At 49.2% G+C, this 14,170-nt stretch overlaps 6 protein-coding genes across 6 annotated transcripts; 4 read left to right on the plus strand and 2 right to left on the minus strand.

Moving 5' to 3' along the window:
- Positions 1–90: 90 nt before the first annotated feature.
- EI90DRAFT_3055930 (uncharacterized protein) lies at positions 91–1,489 on the plus strand. The gene has a single exon (XM_039060192.1). It carries the CDS (start codon positions 141–143, stop codon positions 1,377–1,379), a length of 1,239 nt encoding a protein of 412 aa, XP_038916484.1. The 5' UTR covers positions 91–140; the 3' UTR covers positions 1,380–1,489.
- A 768-nt stretch (positions 1,490–2,257) lies between these two features.
- EI90DRAFT_3055934 (uncharacterized protein) lies at positions 2,258–3,259 on the plus strand. Its single transcript, XM_039060193.1, has 5 exons — positions 2,258–2,623; positions 2,730–2,873; positions 2,920–2,984; positions 3,018–3,024; positions 3,058–3,259. Exons 1-5 carry the CDS (start codon positions 2,604–2,606, stop codon positions 3,065–3,067), a joined length of 246 nt encoding a protein of 81 aa, XP_038916485.1. The 5' UTR covers positions 2,258–2,603; the 3' UTR covers positions 3,068–3,259.
- Positions 3,260–5,811: 2,552 nt separating this feature from the next.
- Positions 5,812–7,215, plus strand: EI90DRAFT_2919026 (uncharacterized protein; the record flags this gene model as incomplete). The annotated part of the gene is made up of 2 exons (XM_039054683.1): positions 5,812–6,661; positions 6,719–7,215. 2 exons carry the CDS (start codon positions 5,812–5,814, stop codon positions 7,213–7,215), a joined length of 1,347 nt encoding a protein of 448 aa, XP_038916486.1.
- Positions 7,216–7,233: 18 nt separating this feature from the next.
- Positions 7,234–7,882, minus strand: EI90DRAFT_3289180 (uncharacterized protein). The gene is made up of 2 exons (XM_039067152.1): positions 7,384–7,882; positions 7,234–7,331 (listed from the first exon to the last, which is right to left on the minus strand). The coding sequence occupies exon 1, from the start codon at positions 7,876–7,878 to the stop codon at positions 7,594–7,596; it is 285 nt and encodes a 94-aa protein (XP_038916487.1). The 5' UTR covers positions 7,879–7,882; the 3' UTR covers positions 7,234–7,331; positions 7,384–7,593.
- A 1,106-nt stretch (positions 7,883–8,988) lies between these two features.
- On the minus strand, positions 8,989–9,260 carry EI90DRAFT_3055941 (uncharacterized protein). The gene has a single exon (XM_039060194.1). The coding sequence runs from the start codon at positions 9,233–9,235 to the stop codon at positions 9,020–9,022; it is 216 nt and encodes a 71-aa protein (XP_038916488.1). The 5' UTR covers positions 9,236–9,260; the 3' UTR covers positions 8,989–9,019.
- Positions 9,261–10,288: 1,028 nt separating this feature from the next.
- Positions 10,289–14,004, plus strand: EI90DRAFT_3055942 (D-arabinono-1,4-lactone oxidase-domain-containing protein). The gene is made up of 3 exons (XM_039060195.1): positions 10,289–10,411; positions 11,879–13,143; positions 13,251–14,004. The coding sequence occupies exons 1-3, from the start codon at positions 10,376–10,378 to the stop codon at positions 13,528–13,530; spliced, it is 1,581 nt and encodes a 526-aa protein (XP_038916489.1). The 5' UTR covers positions 10,289–10,375; the 3' UTR covers positions 13,531–14,004.
- The last annotated feature ends 166 nt before the right edge of the window (positions 14,005–14,170 follow it).

Consider the following 14,170-nt stretch of genomic DNA (forward strand, 5'->3'; position numbering starts at 1 on the left):
TTGGATTTCCCATCTTGGTCGCCCATTGTATGTCCACCCAGTCACTCCTTCAAATGGAGAGCAGCTTTCATACCACCTTGAGCAGATTTGGGTCTTATTGGGACAAGCTGCCAAGGCGATTCAAAAATGAGATAGGGATTATGGACTATGCAATGCAGAAGCTACTGTGCGGTCCGATGCAGCTGAGAGACAATCCGGCTGGTACCCTGGCCTGCCTCTCCGTACGCTTCGCGCTGGAGTTTAATACGGGCGTTTCAGCTCGTGACGTAAGCTATGAACAGGTTGAACGGCATATGCGACTCTGCATCGCAGCGCCTTCTGGACTCGAGGACATGATTACCATTGCTGGGTCCGAACCACTTCTGGCCGAGGCCGCCTATCATATCATGAGGGACACGCGGAGGCACGCGGTGTGCCATCTGGCCGATCATTCGGATTTGAGCTGTATCGACCGTGGACGACGTGGCGAACTGGTTGCGGCTCTGCTGATAATGCAAACATACGATGCGGCACGGGTGATTAGTGATACAAGATGGATATCTGTGGCCAACTTCATGGAAGCCTTACTTCCGACGCCCAACTATGAGACGCTTCTCCAATCTGGGCCGACGTCTTGGCCCATTGGGGATGGGATCAGGAAATATGACGGCACATTTAAGGCAATATTCAAGGACTACGGTATGTGGTTTAACCATGTCATCAAGATCGAGAGAAAGGAGATGATCTCGATTGACCATCTCTGGAAATTCGTTACGCGTGGGGCGATGATATTGTGTGCGACTAATCACGATGGCATTGACATTGTTTTACCCGTTTATCGCATCTCACAGAATCTTGGCCCTGATTCTGTGACGGCCATAGTGATCCAGGTGAAGAATGAGCCGGAATTAATTGACCCATCGTTGTTCGACGTGATGGATCATGTTGTCAAATCAGCTATATTCTCCACACACAATGTCGACTCCATCTCCGACTCCGACTTCGAGTCAGTTGCTACTGAGATTCCGGAGCCGGAAATGGTGCATCCGAAGCCGGTTATTCGACTAGTGTTTGCCTTGGCTTCTCCAGAGCCTGCCATAATCTTCAGGGAGAGGCCCGAGGTCAAACTTCATTCTGACGGACTTACCACTTTTGACATTTGGCTTGCGGGCCTCTCGTGCGACACGTTTGAGCAGATTCAAGATGAAGCGGATCTGCAATCGTACGAAACGCTTTTGGAACGTTCACTTGTGCCTCACGATGGATTCAAATTGAAGGGTAGGCCAACTATGGGCAAGAAGGTGAGGAAAGCAAAAGGCTCCAGCAGGCGGAGGATGGCACCATTGGCCCTCCCAAGGGATAGTCATCATGGCATTCACCTCCAAAGAGTAGTTAATTGATGTTCTCATTCTCTTATGTGTCCGTATGCACTTGTGAAGTTGGTTAGTGGCTCATAGTATGATCCAGTACCCAGTACCCAGGTATATACTTCGTGAATGCATGATCGGTTCTATCTACATCCGAACCTGATCAGCGATCAGAGTTTCCTTTCAATGTTTCATACCGGTGCCGCTCCCCTCCCCTGTGTGTTCGGACCCGCGATATCTTAATTAATTGCGCTAGTTGCGCTATATAACTCGGCCTTTCGAATCTTGGCTTGGGAGGAGAACCTTTCATTACATGTGTAATGTACTGTGGAGTGATTAGTAGGCGAACTCAAGTAGCGTAGCTTCTGCAATAACGACCCCCAAGTGGCGCGATACTAATGATTCCGCGGGTGTCAGAAGCGTCTACCAGTGGGGTGCCCTTCAGGATTGAAAACAACCTATAGGAAGCACCCAATTGAATATATATGGACCCGAGAGCGAACCTGCTAGATAATATAATGTAGTAGCAAGAACAGAATATTCGTAGGCGTGTTAAAAGTTGAACCGTAGACATTTATTAAATAAATTTTTCGAACACAACCATGTCGCTATTTCAACATAGATATGAACACCCAATTAAACCCATCCTAGTACCGACGTTACCTGGGCCCCCATTTTACTCGCAATTAGTGGAGCAAAGTGCACGGCCCCGGCGATGGTTCCTTGTGCATGCTCCGGAGTAAAAACAAAAAACAAATAAACAAATAAACCTCCTTGCATATATAGCCCAGAAGATGAAGAAGCAGAAGAAGAGCGAGGAACTTGCAACTCTTCTGAGTTTTTTGAGTGAGTGAGTGAGTACGTGTTGCCGGCCGAAATAGTACTTACGTATATATAAGAGAACCATACATGTAAATACTACCAAAGCAACAACATTACTACCGACAAAACGGACAAAACGGAACAACTTGTTGTTTAGGGCGGCAACCCAGATATTAATTGTTAGATGATACCTAGCCGGAATCGATTTTGGGTAGCTATCGATATATATATCTGAATCCGTGAATTTCGACAGTGTGGCCCCGCCGCTGCCCACCGGCTCCGCCACCGCGCGTGGCTGCTGCCACCACCACCACCATCACTAAATTATGTACCACGAACCAAAAAAAGAGATATTTCAGCGAGAAACAACTTGATAATCCCGGCTCTTGCGCCACTTGTTGCCTGAGATCAAGTTGTCGGCCCGAAGGGCAATATATGCCATGCACTCGATTGATCTGTCCGGATGGAAAAAGTGGGATTAAGTAACGACGATGATCAGTTAAAGGGGTCTGTGTGTGTGAGTGTACGATTATATCGCCAACTTGGACTAACTAAACTTACGTTCGGGTTCCTGTATTCTGTCACTGCATGCATGGGCCGAGGTGTTCCTACGATAACCGTTGTTGCGCGGCGAGAAGGTCCTCGGGAGAGTCCGGGAGAAGGAAGAAAAAAAGAAAGAAAAACTAAACAAAAAGCAGAAAGGAACTGGGGGCGATGAGTTGAGGAAGCTAGCTATGTAGGTGTTACGAACTTTCTCGGAGTCGGAGTATGATATGAGCGATATCCGGGGGCTTAATATCCTGCCCTGGTGCCCTGGATCAGTACTAGTACATATAGAAGTGGCGGTTAGATATATGTGATATCCAACCCCACGTGGATCAATACCGACTTTTGCCTGAAGCGCCCAGCTGGTACCACGATGGTACGAGATCGATCGAAGGCACCGATGCACTTGAATAGTTCTCTTACTGATCTCTCAGGTACTTGTCAGAATCCAGATTGAGAACCCCCAACGAGAAACGAGTTGTCAGCTACTAGGGAGAGAACCCCAATTAAGTTTTATATAACAGTGGGTGGACTCGGAAAGTAGGTAGGTAGGTAGGTAGGTAGCCTAGGCTTAGGCGCGCTCGGTTCAATCAACTTAATCTAGGTGGATGGAATCAGGGAGGATCGCAAGTCAAGCTGGAATCGAGAAACCGAATTGGGGGTTGGATCCAAATTAACCGATGCCCCCTTCTAGACCCAATCCACGGCCTCGTTTACTTGTGTTGTTAAGTATTACCCAGGAGCGTAATTAGTAAATTACGAATGCCGAATGTTCTGCTTATCAGCTTATTAGCGGCAGCGCATGACATGACGTCGACGGTAATTTGCACTCGTACTAGTAATATGATATGGGAATAATTATATAATATTGGGGTGGGGGTCGCTCAGTCGAAGCCCCGCGGCCAAGCCATCTTCGGGCCGGTTATCGTTCACAAGACCCCCAAGCCAAGAGTATGACCTAGTGCTTTGTGTTCACACCTATTCACGGACATGGCCGATACATTGGTGGGTTGGGTCCACCCCGAAAAAACCGTGCGCCCCGGATCCTTACAAGGACATGAATCAAGCGAAGAAGCAACGAGGGGGGTGGGGGGGATGATAAGCTAGGGTGTCGTTAATTACCAAAGTGGGAATCTACTTACTTTGTCTGTTCGGTCGTTGGGGAAAAATCGATGTGCGCAAGCGCTTTCATCTACTGCGGAATTCAGGAAGCGCCTTGATATTGCTGCAATCGCGCCAGGGTTTGCCATTCTCTTTGTTTGATGCGAAGATGAGGCGGGAAATATCGATCAGGCATTAACTTTGCAAGGAAGATGTTGACCTATGCATGCATGCAGATATATATTACCCACACTGCAAATTCGCGAAAAATCCCAGTACATATGATTTTATTGAGATTGGGTGTGTGGGCCGGGCGGATCAAGCCGATATCAGTAGGGCCCGGCCGGGTAAAATGCCATCGGGATTTGAGTAACGGGATGATGAAAACGTTAGTTACATATTCCCCGGGGTTCGTTGACAAGTCCCGTGGGCAACTGGGCACATTCTTTTTTGCGCAGCCGGCCGCAGCAGGGCTAGTCCTGGCACGGAGAAATACATGATGATGGAAAATGAGAAGAACTTTTCCTGGTTCATGAATTCACGGGGGGGGGGGATCATTTTCTGTTGTCCCTTGTGTGTGGCCATATTGTCGTTCAACAACAACGTGCACATCTGGCGCGATTGAACCCGTTGAATCGTTCGCGTAGTAGTTGTGCGAGATTCGGGATATGAGCGCAGAAAGGGTGTTTTTGGCGAGTGGGAAAACGCACACTGCACAGCTGGGCCGGAAAATGATCCGGTCGGTGGAGACCGAAACGTTGATGACATAGCCTTGGACAGTCTCCGTAATGTGCTTACATGTATCGATGGGAAACCCCCAGACTCGTACCCAGCGGTCTCCGCTACGTGGACGCGCAAAATCTCGACCAAGTTGTTGTATTAGAATTCAGTTGTAAAGTCACGTTCAAGAACAAAAAGTGTACTACAATACAGAAGTCACATGTCCGTCGTACAACAACTTGGTCGAGATTTTGCGCGTCCACGTAGCGGAGACTGCTGGGTACGAGTCTGGGAAACCCCCTAGAAGGATGTAGCTGAATTCTAAAATCAGGGTGAGACCCCCCAAAAACTTGGTCAGCGGGCTGGTCAGAAGACACATCAGAAGCAAGAGACGCAGAGCAAGTAAGAGATAAGCAGAAGCCGACATGGACCCAAGCAAACGTGTGCGTAGCTTGCGTCGTAGCATATAATGCCGTGCAATTGACCATCCCTCTCTCTTCATCCCACAACCCACTCCACTCTGCGTTGAAAATCACTTCTGCAAACAAACGTTCTCATCTCAAATGGCCGCTGAAAATCCACAGCGTCAGTGCTGCCAGTTATTTCTGTCCTTCATTCGTCCACTTACGCGTGTGTTTTTCTTGGACAGATATCGTCGACCTTAGCGACCAAGAACTTCAAGACCTTGGTTTCCTGGGTCCTGGCGAGTGTCGTTTCGTTACTTTGCATGCCTACCCCTGCTTATCGTTACGCTTGTAGATGCGCATGAGGAAGTCCAGAGCACCATCTTGGCCGTTCAGAAAGTTAAGGATTACTTTGGGTGTGAGTTTCCTAGTTTCTATTGCGTTTCATTCGATCGCAACGCTCATCCACTTCGTCTTCAGGGCTTACGGTCTCCCACATCCAGTCATTCAAAACCCATGTGACCTACCATTCGAGTCCTCCTTCGTCCCCAATTTCGCCGGCGAGCGACACGACTGCCTTCTCCCTGCTTTCCGTCACCACCGTCGTCGACCCAGACTTTGCCTCGCTCTTCGAGAAGGCTTTCTTCTACAAGGGCGTTTCCGAGGACCATCCCCACCTCTTGCAGCGCTCCGACATCCAGACGCGTCCCTTTGTCCTTCCCGCTCCCGAAGATCAGCATACTGCCATTCCCGATAGGACTGCTCATGGCGCTTCCCACCCTATCCTCACTGCGGACCTGTGGAGGCAAGACGTTGGCCCCGCCATCGTGAGCCTCCTTGAGGAGAAGAAATACGACGTTCATGTCTCTACGATGGTCCCTGTCCAGTTCTCTCTTCCCGACGCTAAGGGCAATCCTGTCCTTGAGAAGCACATCGTCATTTGGATCTCCGTGTTCCCCGGTACCACGTCCGAGGAATCCTGCCGCGATGCCAACTCGCCCATCCTCGCCATCCTCGAAAAGCACCAAGTCAAGGACGCTGCCGTTCACTGGATCGAGGGTACTCCCCAGCGCTTCGTCGCCGATCCCGCCATGATGGAAGTCGTCGACGAGACAGACCCGACTGCTTATATCCGTCGCGCGGTTACCGCTATCTTGGGCGTTCCTCTCGCACCGCAGACTATGCAGGCTAAGGATGGACAGGGATCGCTCGGCATCTTCTTCCACGAGGGAAAAGACAAGCAGGGGAACAAAAGCGACAGGGTCCTTGCTTTTACCAACAAGCACGTGGCGTCGGAGAACACGAAGACCGACTACGAGCTCGGACGCAGTGGTGCTCGCAAGCAGTATATCAGGAACTGTGGGCTTCGTCGTTACGAGAAGTTGCTGGAGGAGACGCGTGCGGCGATTGCGAAGAAGGTTGGGGAGGGGAAGCTCGTGGCTGAGCAGCTCGAGCAGAATGTTTTCACCACCGCGAGGGCCAGGAGGTTCAAGGAGGACGAGTTGAAGAACTTGGAGGAGGAGATTGGCATGTTGGACGACTTCCTCGGGCTCGCGAAATCCTCCAGGGGCGAGATCCATAACCGCGCTATCGGATGGCTCGACTATGCTCCCCGCATCCAAAACGACGTCGACAATCGCCGCTACACCTGGGACGGCGCCATGTTCCTGCTCGATAAGGTCAGGTGGGAGCAGCAGTTCAAGGGGAATCATGTCTATCTCGGTGCGTCTTTTTTTTTTTTTTTTCATTACGATTCATGTCCTAATATTCATTCTTCAGGCGGAAAATTCGCCTCAGGCGACATCACCAAGTTCTTTTACCCTAACGACGCCAATCCTCCCTCCTTCAAATACCCGCCCAACCATCTCTTCCGCCTCCAGGGCTTCGTCGAGGCCGAGGACATGAAGAAGCCCTACTTCTTCGACGAGCTTGGCAACCGCTGCTTCATCGTCGCCAAAGAGGGTCAGACTACTGACCTGACCTTCGGACGATTCTCCGAGTTCGAGGCCTACGTCGTCAGCGACTTGGCGGGCTCCTCCTGGGAGGTGGCTGTCTTCAATCACGCCAAAGAGAATTTCTCCTTCAAAGGAGATTCCGGGTCCTGCATCTTCAACGCCGAGGGTAAGATGGTCGCGTTCCTTCACTCGGGCATGCCGAGGGGCATGTCGAGTCATGTCACGTTCGGAACGCCTGCCCACTTTGTGCGCGACCAGATCAAGAAGCGCTACCCCCATGCCGACTTTGACCGCGTCACTTTCTCCGACGTGGCAGCCTAAACTGGAATTGACCGTTTTCTTTTCCTCACTGTCTTTTCTCCCTCGTCTCGTCCCATCTCGTCTCTCTCTCGATTTTGTCGTTGACGCTTGGATGCGTGCTTGTTCCACTGGATCGGCTGCGAAAACGTTAGTCCCTTTACTTATCCTTTCGTACCGTAACTAACAAACCGTTTGAATACTCTAGTTCTTCAGTCATCCTGCGCGCGTCGCCTTGTTCCCTTGACTTCGTCTCGTCTCTTGCTCTCGATTCGGTAACGTGATTTCTTCGGTTGGCTGTCGACGTTGGTGGATGTCTCGACTTGGTAAATGGCTCGCTTGGTATGTTTCTCCCCCTCTACCATCTGTTATAGTACTTATTTCCGTAACCCCCCTTTACGTCTAGGTGCTACTTGATGTTGCATCCGTGTGTCGTTGTGAAGTGACAGCCGCTGTCGTACTATGCGTATCTTTTGTCCAGAACGTGTTGAGCGACCGACAGGACTTTATGGACTGCTCCTTCACCTCTTCCCTGCCGTCGGCGTCGTCAAGAAGAACACGCTCGTGGACCGAAGACTCGACGCAGATCTGCAGGAAGGTCTTGCAGTACTGCACAGCAGTCGCGTCCTCGCGGCACAAATCGACCCAGACCTGCTTGGAATCGACGGTAGGATGGACCGTTTTCATCCATCTGAAAGCAAAGGGGAAAAAAAGGACCCCAATGTCAGTTCGAGGTAATAACAGACGGAAAACAGTATGCAGCACTTACTCATCCCATATAGACAAAGCTCGATCACGTTGCATCTCCGTGGAGGCTGCTATCAGTGGTTTGCGGAGGTTGGGGCCATCCGTCTTGGGTACGTGACTCTCGAACACTTTGGCAGAGTGTTCCTGCAAGGCGGCGGCGTCTTGTTTAGAGAAGAACGACGGCTTCGATGACTTGGTGTTTTTCTTAGCCGGCATGGTCGGTGGCGTTGGAGAGCTATGCAGGAAGGTAGGTGTTGTCGAATGTCGAGTCGAGAAAGGGGGAAGAGACTGGGAGTGGGAGGGGGAATTTGGGCAGCAGCTCGAAAACTGGCTTGCCTTTTATCTCCCTCCCCTACACCGCCATCTCTTCGTCCAAGAGGAATTTGTCGTCGCCCGCCAAAGGGGCACTGATTCCTAGCGGATCAAAAACGGTCGGACATGAAGGCGGCACATCCGGATACGGAGTGGGAGGCGTCGGTCATTGGTCACGTGGTTCGCTCGATTTGGACGAGCAGTTGTGCCAGCGGTGTAAGAATCCGCTACTACATATTAAACTAACAAGTAACAGTGCAGCATTTACAAATCCAGAATCAATATTCACGTCTCTAGTCTTTAATTCAAGTGTATCGGGAAGATCTCGGTCGAAGGAATCCCCCCCCCCCAGTCGAATGGTTTCGAATGACGACGTTGGCATGAGCTTCTGGCTTGATGGACTTGGAAGTCCAATGATCGGATGATGTGGGACATTAGTCTTGGGTATGTGAGATGAGGTATGAGATGGGTGTAGTAAGTGGTGAGTTAGTGACGAACGGGTAAACGTGCATGCACCGAATACGTGCTTCAACAATTTGATCGAACAGGAGTACTTACTAACTAACCACATTTTAGGTCCATTTTAAAACGCCGGGGTACTCTTTCTCTTTCTCTTTCTCTTCATTCCTCCTGGACCTTTACTTGTGTATATAATCTCGAGTTGGCATGACGCCTGCATGATCTGGACTTGTGGAGAATTACATACTTACTCAATATAAGTAGTTAAGCCCAGTCTGCAAAAAAGCCTCTCTTCCGGACCGACCCAGTACTAATTGTTCACGAGACGCAAGCAGCCAAGAAACAAACGTATGATGGCACGAACTCGACCGATTGCGTGTCCCCCCCCCCCCGGAAATCGCCGTACCGACAGTACTTGCGCCGGGATGATTGCATGGATATATAATGAATCAGGCGCGCGAGGGTCAGAGAGGGGAGAGAGGAAGTCGCGCGTTACGGAAGTGGGGAAATCTTCTTTTGTCCCCATCCTTGTTTCGTCGACGCGCACGCACTCATGCTCGGGCTTATTATGTAACGAAGTTTCCGATGCGAGAGTATCAACAATAATAAACATTGGTCCAACGTACGTACGGTACATCAAAAGATCGGAGGAATCGTGTATGCATATTCACTGTAAGTAAAATCCCATCGCCAGGCAAAGGGGGGGGGGTTGGATGAACAAAGCGCCGAAGACTGATTCACGTGTTCGGAACAATTACTGCGGGGGACTTACTTACTTGATTGAATTCCGATTTGCCGATATCCGAACATCTCGAGTTGACCGATGTAGAAGGGTGACTCCGACTGTTAGTATAAGTACATACTTGATAACTGTAAATTATTTGGGTTATTAAAAATGCATATGTTGAACCAGAATGATGAAGAGCGGATCGATTTACATTTGTGATTTTTCTGACATACATATATATATATATATATCTTTCAGCAGCCAACCCCCAAGCGCTACTGTTTATGCGTGTTTGTTCCTCCTCATTCGCAAGAAGGAATATTAATGATGACTTTGGGATCAAAAGCTCTGGATTTTTCGGTTCAACCATCTAAGCTCTCACTCTGTCGACATCTTGATCTTGTTCACTATATAGCCGGTGGCTCAGGTTTTACTTAAGACGCCAGGGGAATTATTTTGCTGTTATCCCTTCCGGATGGGCTTTGGGTCCCTCAGGGTTCAGCAAAGAATTCCAAAGGGCATCCATACTGGGACTATAATTAACCCATAATTGAAGGTATACGCCCCCCCCTCCTTCCACATCTTTCTGCTTCTCCCCTTTCAGCACTCCCTGCACACATCTCGTTATCGTCTATCTGACCACTACGCTCGACTTACTCAACACTAACAATGACCACACCTGAGCTGCCAGACCCTACGCCAGCGGCTGTTCGATCCCTCAGGGCGCTTCTCCTTCCAATCACCATCCCATCTTCCTCTTCCCTTTCCACATTCACAAATTGGGGTCGCTCGTTCACTTGTAAACCTTCCTCCGTCTTCTTACCCACATCAGAAGATCAAATCCCCTTGGTTTTACAATTGGCGAGATTGGAAAAGCAAGTGGTCAGAGCTGTTGCATCGGGTCATTCACCCAGTGATCTGGCTTGTACCAAAGGCTTTATGATTAGAATGGATAAGTTGGATAAGGTTATCGAGGTGGGTTGTTCTTTCGATCTCATTTGTACGACGTGCGTGTGTGCATCTGTGTGTTTTTTTCTTTTTTTTTTAATATCCCATCCTCGTGGTCGAAAAACAGCCATGCTGACCAATGCGCTCCTATCTTTCTTTCTTTCCTTATCATCTTCTTCCCATACCCTTACAACGCACACGCGGCGCCCATCGCCACCCATCGCCGCCCACGCACCCTCCAATGCCAATGCCAATCGGAACTACCTTCTTTCCGGTTTCACCCACCCACATCCAACCCTAACTCGGAACTTTTCGTACCGACTGGAAACTCCGGCAACAACAACAACGACAACAACGACAATAACAATTTCATATAATGCACCCACTTATTCCCACGTCTGCTCTTCGCACTTCACCCTCTTGCCACCAACCCCCCTCGGCATCTTCTCTTCTTTCTTTTCTTTTTCTTAATACCTTTACTTGACGATCGACATCGGCTCCGAACGCTCCCGCCCCAACCCGCCGCGTAAACCCCGACATCTCCCCTCGACAAACTCGTGATCGACCGACGGGGGTATCAACCCGACGGGGGTCCGGTTATTCCCTTTATCAATCTTCCGAATTAATTCCCTTTCTCCAACGTCCACCTTCACCCTTGATTGGGACTTGGGGGGGGGGATGCTTCATTAATCATTGCCTCTGCTATGCTGCGGATCTCTGAAAATATGTGGTTTCAACACCGGAATTGAATTGCCCCTCCTCGATCGGCTGTTGTCAACACCCGCGCTTTCTTTTTTTTATCTCTCTCTCATGGTTTTTTTTCCCTCAATGCTATGCTATCCTTGCACTCTGCCAACTCCCGCTGATGCTACAATATCGCGGGCTCCGCCTCTGAACTGATGGCACGAATATTCCCGGGAAAAAAAAAATCATGATGCCCCTGCCTGATGAATTATGATGTATAACTCGCGTATACTCTTCTTACTTGATCGAAACCCTTCGCGTGGTTACTTACTTTGTAAAAAAAAACGCCTGTTTGTTTGTTTGTTTGTTTGTAACCGATCTTCAATACTCTCTCTCTGCCGTTTCCTCTCCCCCTTTTTGGCATTTTATTTTATTCTTTTTTTTTTATATTTATCGGCGTCATTGGACGTCCGTCACTCGCCGGGATCAATGATCTCATCAAATGATGCGACATATGCATCGTGTGGTTGCTCCGTTTGTTTTGTGCGGTGTGCCGTGCGGTGTGCACCGTTCGGACTAAAATTGTTTGTCGCACGGACGCTCGGGATGATGTGTTCGCCTGCTTCTGTTTCGTTTTTGTTTGTTTCTTCCTTTTTTCTGGGCGAATTTTGCTACTTCGCCACCTGTTTATTTTCTTGTTATTTTTATTTTCCTTGCTTCACGCAAACGCCACACTCACTGGATACCTGTGCATGGCGACTCACGCACCTCTTTTTTTTTCTTTCCAAAAAACAAAAAAAAAAAAAACAGGTAGATCCTTCCAATTGCACGATAACAGCCCAACCAGGAATCTCTCTAACATCCGTACATGCGCACCTTTCGCGATACGACCTGGCCATGTCCAACGTTGGATCTATCTCGGAACAAAGTCTTGGTGGCTGTGTCTCGAGTGGTACCCACGGGAGTGGGATTTCATTTGGGAGCGTGGCGAGTCAAGTTTTGGACGTGGACGTCATTTTGGCGTCGGGAAAGAAGGTTCGGTGTAAGAAAGGTGAGTTAAAGGGGGAAAACAATGAGAGGCTGTTCATGGCGACGCTCTGCGGATTGGGAACGACGGGAGTTGTGGTGAGGGTAACGTTGAAGGTAGAGAAGGCGTTTAGATTGAGGGAGGTCAGAGAGTTGATTTCGTTTGAGGCTTTTGAAGGAGTGACGGTGGCGGCGAAGGACGTGAACGGTGTTGCAAATGGGAATGGGATCGGTAATGGAGTTTCCCACGCTCATGGGGAAGTCAAGAAAGGAGGATTGGAAGAGGTGATGGCTAGCGCAGAACATGTGAGGATATGGTGGTATCCTCAGTCTAACCGCGTCTGTCTGTCGAGGTCCAATCGGACATACGACCCTCTCCCTCTCCCTCTCCCTCCCTCATCCTCCTTTACGTGGCTCCATTCCCTCTCGCCCCGTACCCTCTCGAGGGTTCTAGAAACTTGGTTCTGGGACACGTTCCTAGGGCACTCGGTCCTCCAATTTTCGTACTTTGTGGGGAGGCACTTCCCCGAGGTAAATTATTACGCGGGGTTGTTTTATTCCAGCGAGGCCTTTTTCAGGAGGTCACTTGGCGTCGGACTGAAGGCCATTTTGACAATCGGGATCGGTTCGTTGTGGAGGTGGAGGTGGAGACCTGGGAAAAGCGTTTCGTCGTCGAGGTCTTCTCCTTTCACTCACCCACGTACTAATGGGATCACCAATGGTCATACCATCAAGACCGATTCTGACCATCATCGTGACCATATTCATCCCTCCCCTACCCACCCAACAATCACCCTCTTCGACGTATCGCACAAAATCTTCAACGTCGATTGCCTCTTCCCTCAATACACGATCGAGTATTCGATCCCACTCTCGAACGCCACTTCTTGTCTTCGAGACGTGAAGAAGTGGTTAGATGAAGAACACTCGAAGAAAGGTGGACTGAGACCTCATTTCCCTATCGAGGTGAGATGTAGCGAAGCTGAAGATATTTGGTTAAGTCCTGGGTTTGGGAGGGAAAACTGTTGGATTGGGATCATCGTTTACAAGTGAGTTTGTTCGCTCTTTGCCTTTTTTCCGTGTGTTGAAATAATGATTGCTGATGGTTGGTTGGTTGGGTTCTTGAAAAAAAAAAAAAAACTACCATTATTGAAAGACCATATGCTCTTCCAATGGAACACGCTCAACTCTTCGCTCACTTCTCATTCATCATGCGTTCGCACGGTGGTCGTCCACATTGGGCTAAGACACACGATTTTAGTCCGGTCGATTTGCATCAACTTTATCCGATGTTTGGAGAGTTCTTGAACGTTGTGAAGGAAGTTGATCCGGAAGGGATGTTTAGGAATGAGTATGTGAAGAGGCATTTGTATGGAGAGGGAGGTGAAGGTGAGAAGGATGCGGTTGGGTTGGAGGTATTCAGGAAGGATGTGTGATGGAGTTGGTTGGACAGGCTGCGCAGCCGGGATGGGGTTTCTTCGTTGGAATCGGGGGCTGTAGTTTCAGTCAGACATCAAGTCGGATCAGGTTCCAGTCGGATGACGCGGCGATCGCAATTACGCAAGTTTTACCTTTTTACCTTTGTGATCCTTCTTACAGTTCATTTCCAATTTTCGTTACCTTTCTTCCTCCTATCCTTACTCAAAAGAAACCTTCCTCCTCTTCTCTTAATTTCTGGGGCTTCTATGTTGTCCAAGGTTCGCTTCAGGGGTTTCCCGCTAGATATTAGATCATACAGTAGACCGGTTATGAACAACGAACAATTGCAAGCCGTGGCAATCGGTCCGCGAATGAAAAAAAAAAAGCAAACGTTCCCTGTAGTATTACAAAGCCAATGCAGTTGTCCTGTCCAAGTGCTCATCTCGTCGTGTTCTTAGTGCGAATGGAGTGTCAACATATTGTCATTCGGGAGTTATGATAGATTCTCGTGTACGTCTTTTTACAAGGTCTTACAGAGATTTTTTTAGTTTGGATTGTTCTGTGGATGTGTGGCGTGCGAAAATGTCCAATGCTGGGCGTTGTAAGTAGTGCAAGTGAAACTATTGATTGATTGAAATGAAATCGTCCCTGTGGCGG

Source organism: Cantharellus anzutake, assembly GCF_015039405.1.
Source record: "Cantharellus anzutake strain C23 chromosome Unknown EI90scaffold_21, whole genome shotgun sequence".
Classification (NCBI taxonomy): domain Eukaryota; kingdom Fungi; phylum Basidiomycota; class Agaricomycetes; order Cantharellales; family Hydnaceae; genus Cantharellus; species Cantharellus anzutake.